The sequence below is a fragment of the Nicotiana tomentosiformis genome, unplaced genomic scaffold, assembly GCF_000390325.3.
Source record: "Nicotiana tomentosiformis unplaced genomic scaffold, ASM39032v3 Un00008, whole genome shotgun sequence".
NCBI lineage: Eukaryota > Viridiplantae > Streptophyta > Magnoliopsida > Solanales > Solanaceae > Nicotiana > Nicotiana tomentosiformis.
In genome coordinates this window covers 767925-776940 of record NW_027174567.1, presented here as the reverse complement: position 1 = coordinate 776940, position 9016 = coordinate 767925, and the positions used below count along the sequence as shown (strand labels likewise).

The 9016-nt window shown below is 37.7% G+C and overlaps 2 protein-coding genes across 2 annotated transcripts in view; both read left to right on the top strand.

Annotated features, from left to right (window-relative positions):
* Positions 1-871: 871 nt before the first annotated feature.
* LOC138903819 (uncharacterized) lies at positions 872-1297 on the top strand. The gene has a single exon (XM_070192395.1). The coding sequence runs from the start codon at positions 872-874 to the stop codon at positions 1295-1297; it is 426 nt and encodes a 141-aa protein (XP_070048496.1).
* Positions 1298-5561: 4264 nt separating this feature from the next.
* The window catches only part of LOC104111519 (uncharacterized), a 31518-nt gene continuing 28063 nt past the window's right edge, over positions 5562-9016 (top strand). Inside the window, exons 1-4 of the mRNA XM_070192408.1 lie at positions 5562-5901; positions 6090-6474; positions 7679-7795; positions 7899-7981. Of these exons, the coding sequence (XP_070048509.1) occupies positions 5753-5901; positions 6090-6474; positions 7679-7795; positions 7899-7981 (734 nt within the window). The 5' untranslated portion in view covers positions 5562-5752. The remainder of the gene's footprint in view (positions 5902-6089; positions 6475-7678; positions 7796-7898; positions 7982-9016) is intronic.

Here is a 9016-nt window from a genome sequence, read left to right as displayed (position 1 = left end):
ATGTCGTTCGGTTTGACCAATGCCCCAGCAGTATTCATGGACTTGATGAACCGTGTTTAGACACTTTCTATATATGTTCGTGATTGTATTTATAGATGATATTTTAGTTTATTCTCGTTCAGAGGATGAGCATGCAAATCATTTGCATACTGTGCTCATAGTTCTACAAGAAAGGAAGTTGTACGCAAAATTCTCCAAATGTGAATTCTGGTTGAATTCTGTAGCTTTCCTTAGACATATTATTTCAGGTGAGGGTATTCGGGTTGATACACAGAAGATTAAGGCAGTGAAGACTTGGCCTAGACCTACGACACCGACGGAGGTTCGTAGCTTCCTGGGTTTGGCAGGTTATTACAGGAGATTTGTAGAGGGTTTTTCTTCTCTTTCAGCACCATTGACAAAGTTGACTCAGAAGGCAACTAAGTTTCAGTGGACTGATGCTTGTGAGCGGAGTTTCCAGGCATTGAAGGATAGATTGACTTCAGCACCGGTTCTGACACACCCAGAGGGTACCGATGGTTATGCTATCTATTATGTCGCTTCGGTCATTGGATTGGGTTGTGTACTGATGCAACATGGTAAGATTGTAGCTTATGTTTTTAGACAACTAAGAAAGCACGAGAAGAATTACCTGACCCACGATTTAGAGTTAGTCGCGGTGATTCATACACTAAAGATGTGGAGGCACTATTTGTATGGCATTCATGTTGATATCTATACATATCATAAGAGCCTTCAATATATCTTCAAGCAAAATGAATTGAATTTACGCCAAAGGAGATGGTTGGAGCTACTGAAAGACTATGATGTTGATATTTTATACCATCCAGGGAAGGCGAATGTAGTAGTCGACGCCCTCATCCGTAGATCTATGGGTAGCCTGTCATATTTACAGCTAGAGAAGTGTAGGATAGCCCATGAGTTTCATCAGCTAGCTAGTCTTGGAGTTCGATTATTGGACTTAGGTGATACCAGAGTTACTATTGAGGACACAATAACATCCTCTTTAGTAACTGAAGTGAAGGAGTGCCAGTATGATGATCCTATGCTAGCTCATTATAGAGATGCATCCCCTCAAAAGGAGAATACACCATTTGAGATTACAGAAGAAGGATTCCTCAGATATCGAGGTCGATTATGTGTTCCTAATATGGCAGGATTGCGCCAGCACGTTATGGGAGAAGCTCATTATTCTATTCATCCAGGAGCGACAAATATGTACCATGATATCAGGGGGAATATACTGGTGGGACAGAATAAAGAAGGATATAGCATAGTTTGTTGCTCAGTGCCCTAATTGTCAGCAGGTTAAGATTGAGCATTAGAAACCCGTTGGATTATTGCAGGCTATAGAGATTCCGGCTTGGAAATGGGAAGTGATTAATATAGATTTCATCATAGGCTTACCCCGTACCCAACGTAAGTTCGATTCTATATAGGTTATTGTTGACAGACTTACAAAATCAACCCATTTTCTTCCTGTCATGACTACGTATTCAGCAGATGATTATGCAAGGCTTTACATTAATGAGATAATACGACTTCGTGGTGTCCCTATATCTATTATATCAGATAGAGGTGCTCAGTTTACAACTAATTTCTGGAGGTCCTTCCAAAAAGGATTGGGGACTCAAGTAAGTCTTAGTACATCATTTTATCCCCATACATATGGTCAGGTAAAACGTACTATTCAAATACTGAAGGATATGCTACGGGCTTGTGTGATGGACTTCAGGGGTAGCTGGGATGATCATCTTCCACTTATTGAGTTCGCATATAAAAATAGCTATCATTCAAGCATCTAGATGGTTCCATGTGAATCACTTTATGGACAGAGGTGTAGGTCACCTATTGGATGGTTCGAGGTTGGGGAAACTAAGTTAGTAGGACCAGAGTTGGTACAACATGCACTTGAGAAGATTAAGCTTATACGGGAAAGGCTATTAGTAGCTCAGAGTCGTCAGAAGTCCTATGCATATAATCGACGACGAGACTTGGAGTTTTAGGTAGATGACTGGGTATTCCTAAAGGTATCACCGATGAAAGGCGTTATGAGATTCGGTAAGAAGGGAAATCTTAGCCCTCGGTACATTAGACCTTATAAGATCATACGCAGAGTAGGCCAAGTAGCATATGAGTTAGACTTGCTTTCCAACTCGGAGTCACTACATTCAGTTTTTTACGTGTCTATGCTCCGCAAGTGTATTATAGATCCTTCTAAAGTCATTCCATTTGACGATGTTTAGGTCATAGAATAACTATCACATGAGGAAGCTCCCATTAACTAAGGACCTAACTTCAGTTAAAGTACTTTGGAGGAACAAGAATGTGGAGGAGATGACTTGGGAAACTGAAGAAGACATGAAGTCTAGGTATCCTCACTTGTTTCCGCTTCCATAGGAGGATCGGACTGAGACATCATAGTATTTAGGTACATATATGTTATTTGATTCTTATGTAAGTTATTGTCATTGGTCATGTAAGGCCATTGGTGTTATTGATGATTGTGGCCCTCTTTGGCTTTGTGTTGTTGGGTTTTCTGTCTGACAGGTTGGTAGTAGTACCGTTATAGAGGAGACTCTACTAAAAATTTCTATAGATCTCTGGGAGTTTAACATTCGAGGACGAATGTTTATAAGGGGGAAAGATTGTTACACCCTGTGCGTCCCAAGGTGACATATAATAAATATGAGACTTTTTAATCATGATTTAAATAATTTTAAATACATAATATGACTATATATTATGTTTGGATAAAAAATATAAAGTTTGGGAAAAATCAGATTTAAGTTGCGGAAAAACCGACTAAGGATTTGCCTTGTAACAAAGCTTTTTGAGAAATAAATTTCGTATTATATATGAGGTCTTTTTGGGACATATTATATACCAAATTTAAGGTCTTGGAATGTAGTTTCCAATGCTCTTAACCGTTCGTTCATACGATATCCGGATAAAAAGATATAAGCGTCGGAAAATGGGCGAATGAGAGAGTGCCAAGCTAGCACCTCTTTGACTTTTCAAAAGTTGATATATATGTCTTAACTCACCTCTCTCTTTATTTCTACATAGATCCTGATCAGAGAACACCATAAAACCTGTCCTTGAGCTCTCTAATAGTGTTTCAAAGAGTATTAACATCTCGGCACGAAATCGAGAAGCGATAACATCAGAACGATCCCTACGACGTAAGTATCGCTATATCGCCTTTGTAGTTTGAGTTTTGGAATGTATTTAATAGTTAATAAAATGTTTAATTTCTATATTTAAGTATTTAATTATCAAGGAAGGTTGATAAATTTATTTTCTAATATTTAGAACTCACGGGACGGTGATCGAAAGTCGTGAGTTCGATTTATTTCACTTTTAGTGGATTATTTTATAGTCCACTCGTGTTGGCCTATTGTGCTGCTGATTTATGGAGTTTGGAAGGATGAAGGGCGCGGAGAAATGCCACATATGCTAGGGTAGTAGGCTGGTCGCTCGTTGTTGCAATTTCACGTTAATTGATAACTTATTGATTGGGTATGTTATGGTATATTTGGGGTTTTTGTTGTATTGAATGTCCCGAATTGTAGTTAAGTTGTTTTTGAGTTGCTGATTGTATTATGTTTGTATCTCGCCTATAGTAGTCTTGAGGGAGCAGTGAAATAAGGGGAAATTATGCCCGTTTTATTTTAGAATCGAGTTATCATTTGAGATACGTGATATACCACCGCCATCTAAGTTGTAAACATATTTCTTTGTTATAGTGTTGGCGCGCTAGTTGTCATAAGCTTGTTGTTGAGTTGCATTGACGACTTGAGGTATGTTAAGGCTATCTATTCTTTTCTTTTGGCATGATCCATATGATACAAACGAAACGTGTAAACGTTGAACTTTCATAAATGACTCTATTTATAGAAGTATTAGGGGTTCCTATGTTTTGGATTCCCCATATGTCCCACTTTCATATTGTCTGTTCATGGGTCTCATGACATTCCGAGAGATATCATTGACTTACTTATGCATTGCATCCATTTATACATGTATATTGACCCATGACCAGATGGCGTTATATATGCGTATAGTATATGTATATGGGGTATGGGGAAAGGTTATGGCGTTATATACGCACCACCGCCTGATCAGCTAGAATACATTTATGATTTCGCCCACATAGGCTGAGATGATATGATGGGATGTCCTGAGAGGCTTTATGATGTTATGTACGCATATACCTATGCATGATATGATATTTATATACATATGCATGACATTATAAATGTTTCATAATTCACAGATCTATTCAGACTTACAGGTTGAGTCATTTACTCCATGTTTCTTTCATGTATATTATATACTAATTTTTATGCCTTACATACTCGGTACATTATTCGTACTGACACCCCTATTGCCTGGGGGGCTGCGTTTCATGCCGCAGGTGCAGGTAGACAGGCTGACGGTCCCCCATCTTAGGATCCTTGCTCATCGAGAGTTGGTGTGCTCCATTTGATCCGGAGCTGCTATTGAGTTTTGGTACGATACTTTTGTATACATATGGGTATGACGGGCCCCAGTCCCGTCCTCTATACAGTTGTATACTCTGTTAGAGGTCTGTAGACAGTCATGTATAGTTGAAAACTATGTGGCCTAGTCGGCTCGCCCTACTATATATATATATATATATGTATATATGTCTTTCGGGCATATTTTCCCACGTATGCTGTTCATATGAATCAATAGTTTATTTCCAGACGTTAGGCATGCCCTACACTTATTTCATATTTATATCTTAGACATATGCTTAAGGGTGTTCGATATGTAGCACTCGGGCACTCGTCACAGTTTCTCGATTTGGGTCGTGACATTAGCGATCTTGAGTGTAGTAAGGGTGACTTGGCATAGCAAGAACGTGAGCAAGTTGTGCAAGATCGTGAGCAAATTGTCAAGTGCCGCACGTGTAGTTAGTTAACGACTAAGAACATAACATATGCGCTCTAAAACATGACTTGAGCAACGTAGTGTGGTGGATTATAATTTGATGCAATTCTCTAAAAAAATATTTAAAAAAAGGTAGTATGTATACAAATATACTTTATACTAGAGAAGTAAATATACCACATGTATGTCGAATTTGTGGACAATAAATTGACAATTACATGACTAACATGATTAGGTATCTCACGTATGACATAATTTGAATAAATGTCTGACCATTATACACGACAAACTTTTAAGAGGAAATGACTATGGCCACTTATAATTTGAATAGAAGAAATGAACATTCAAATCTCTTATGTGTTATTTTCAAATTTATTGTGTATAAAAAATAAAGACCTCTTATATAAAATACATAAAATTAAAAATAAATTTGAAAAGATCTGCAATTCATTTAAATGAATTGTTTCAGTAAAGATATGTTTGAAGCATGATAATTGAATTATTTCAGTAAGCATTAATTGGAAAATATGTTGATGTGCACTCCCTAAAAGTCCATAGCAATTTTATAACCATATAGGATCCAACAATTCACTGTTACGGCATCTCATCTCTTAACTTTTTGTTAAAATTTTAATTTAAAGTTTTTTGTTTACTGATGCATCAAGAGTGTTTTGCACAATTGCTCTTCCTTTGCCGCTTGGGTCATACGAAGCCAGGCAGGCGGGATACTTTTCTTTCGTACCCTCACAGTGAGCAAAATCGCGGAGATTTTACTTAGTTATAAACTACACGGCTTCAAACATTGGAAAACCCTAACAATTGAAGGTGGGCTATGACAGCCGAAGGTATCGGGAGAATGTCGAAGAAAGTGGTCACAAGGAGAGAGCTGTTGGACCGATGGAGGGGCATCGAAGACGACGACGACATTGCATCTGTAGACCTTCTCAAGCGACATCGTTTCCGCCTGCTCAAAGAAGAATGGTTTGCTTCTTCATCATCTTCTTCTTTTTTTCTTGCTCCCAATTCTCGTTCCTCGTAACTTATACGTGTCCACATTTGCTAAACTAGCGAAAGAGGGAGACCATGCCAAACTTCCATTTTAAAACAAAGAAAACAATTGTTTGTATACTTTCCAATTTAATTAAGTCAGTTTTCCTTTTTGTATGCAGGTTTTCAGATGCATTCAACTACTTGATCTTTTTGCCGGAAGAAAATCATATTTGGTGTGGTTCCTGGGACCTGATGGGACCTCTTCTGGAAACTTTCTATAATTATTTTAAGGATGATCGCAGTGATTCTCCTCTAAAGCTCCTATTGGACAGAACATCTAGGGAAATGCGCCAGTGCACTCAATGCATATGTCAATACCATCAAGCCCAAGAGCTTTATAGTACAGAATACGACTCAAGTTCCATTGGTCCTCTTCTTGAGGTGTTGGACACTCTTGATGAAGAAAGAATCAGTCAGCACCTTAAAGAGATTAATAACAGAATAAGATGTGGAGAGTACGACATTGTGCATGACAGTGGAGAAATAGTTAGCGTCATGTTTGAGGTGTTTCCATTCACATTTCTCCTCTTCCTTCATATGAATCACCTATTCATCTTTTGGTTCATTTTCTGCATTAGATATACTAGCAAAAGCTGTTGCAGTAGCAGAGAATTGCGGGGAAAAAAAAAGAAATGAGAAAGAAGAAGAGAGACACAAGGTAGAAGAAGCAGAGAAAGGGAGGGAAAGGAGGGAGCTACCAGATACGAATTTCAAATATATCTTCATTTTAGAACTGCTCAAAATCAATGATAAGTCATGAATATATGAAGGAAATAGCTAGGAGATCTAGTAAACTTCTTACTGCCAGACCAGCTGACACCTGCTAGCAAAAGTGCTGTGAAAGCTTTCCTTAATGGGTAGTACTTAAATCTTAAAAATAAAGCTACAAATGGGAAATCCAAAACCCAATGAAATAGCAACAATCAGGAAATAATCAAGTAACTAAAGGATGACTAACAAGGTAATCAAACAACATGGACATAGAATACCTAAAAACTTTAAGTGTTAAAGTTTAAATTCTTGTCATTAGTCTAGTAGGGGATAAGCTAAGTGGAGGGAAAAGGGGTTTCCATGAGATGGAAAATCAAAACTTGTTTTGTCCCATCACTTTTTTGCCCCCACTTGGGTCAGAAGCCCATGCTACTGAACTCGGCAGAAATGAAAACTTTTTTCCACACACAGGTTCTATATAAGTGATTGTCTGGTAATGAGCAAGGAATATATGTCTTTATGCTAAATAAGACGGATTTGAACTGTCTGGCTATCCAACTTACATCATCTCTAGATGTGCGTTAGCTACTGCGTCAATAGTATGCAAAATACCATTGCAAATGACACGGCCAACACCGATGTACTCTGGTTACAATTTGCACTTTCCCGGACCCCGTGCATAGCGGGAGTTTAGTGCACCGGCTGCCCATTAAGGGCTGCATTGCAAGTGGAATGTTGGGTTGAATTGATAAGCCATGCAGGCTAGTACACATGAAAATCAAGCCTAATTCTGAACAACTTTATGAAACGTTGATTTTCTACTTCTAGATGGTGTAAATGATCACGAGTATCCTGTTTATCAGAAGAAAATAAGTTACTTGACTGATTTGATCCTACTTTCCGTCCATTCTTTTCTCCTTTTTTTCTCATTCTGTCTTGATTTGTGGTCATTTTTTTTTCTCTGTGATGATATAGATCTCTCTTTTTTGAGCTGCAGGTTTTGATGTTCCCAATTTTGTTAGATGATTCTTATTTGGCAATTGAATTTGAAACATTCATTGACGCAATCGACAAATCTCATGAACTGACCTTGGGTGGGCACCAGCAGTATCCGGTTTGACCTGCCTTTCTATGACTTGATGTCTCTACTTCATGTCATGCTTCAGCTGTTTTTGTTATAGTCATCTTCATTTGATTATATCATTTTTGTATTTTAGGGAGTTTATGCATTACTTTTCCATAAAGGCCGAAGAGCTCGTTCTATAGGTTTGCGGCTGGCTGGACGCATGAGTAAATTGAGGTATTGTTTCTATTGGACTTCGCGTGCAACTATATTCTGTGGTTTGTAACTCTAGCGAATTATAGTATATGCTGTTGTCATTTTTGGTCGAGCAAACATGGTTTTGACAATAGAGAAGTATAAGGTTATTAAGTTTTCTGAATTTGATTTGAAATCACTTACTTTATTAAAAAAAAGTTTTCTGAATTTGATAACAACAACAACAAACCCGGTGTAATCCCACAAGTGGGGTCTGGGAAAGGGTAGTGTGTACACATATTTCTTACCTTGAGAAGGTAGAGAGGCTGGTTCCGGTAGACCCAAACCAATCAGAAAATTGAAGCGAAAGAAATAAGGAGTAATATGGAAATCTAAGAATATGAAATAACTAACACTTAAGTCGTACACTAATACTACTGGTATAAACAAGGAAAACGCTCGGCTACTTAACCTTGTACCCTAATTATGAATTTGATATTAATGTCTTATTATTAGTGCCATATAAGAGTACTTTGTTCTAGGTTCTTTTAGCTTAAATTGCTATGCCTGCGATGATTTGTGTCTTCAAATGTTATTGCAGTTAAGACTTAACATTGTCCATCAGTAGTTTGCACCTCTCCATCAGTAGTTTGCACCTGACTAGATAACTGTTTTAAATTGCTTTGTAATATTATTCCTTAGATGAAAGAAAATCTCATGCCTAAGGAAACTTAGATGTAGATATAAATCTGTAGGACTCCTTGAGTGTCTAGAACTTTTAATATCAACTTAAAACTTATCTTGACTGCTCACTGTGTTCTGCCATAAATTATGCAAGGACTATTTCATTTCTTTTTTTGAAGATGCATATAGCAGGATAGGTGTCTTCTTCCACCCAGAAACCCATTTTCGGTGGGATTCATAATTTACAATAAGAAGAGGACCATTTCAACACTTTACTTCTGGGTATTTTAGAGGACAGCAAAGCTGGTAATTATGTGGGATATATTGCCTTAGCATATCACGAAACAGCACAGGCATCTTATCAGAAAAAAAAACAGCATAGGCACCACTAAT

What these genes read in the sequence shown, in the direction of transcription:
- LOC138903819 (XM_070192395.1), top strand. Translation starts at nt 872, where the DNA reads ATGGGTAGCCTGTCATATTTACAGCTAGAGAAGTGTAGGATAGCCCAT.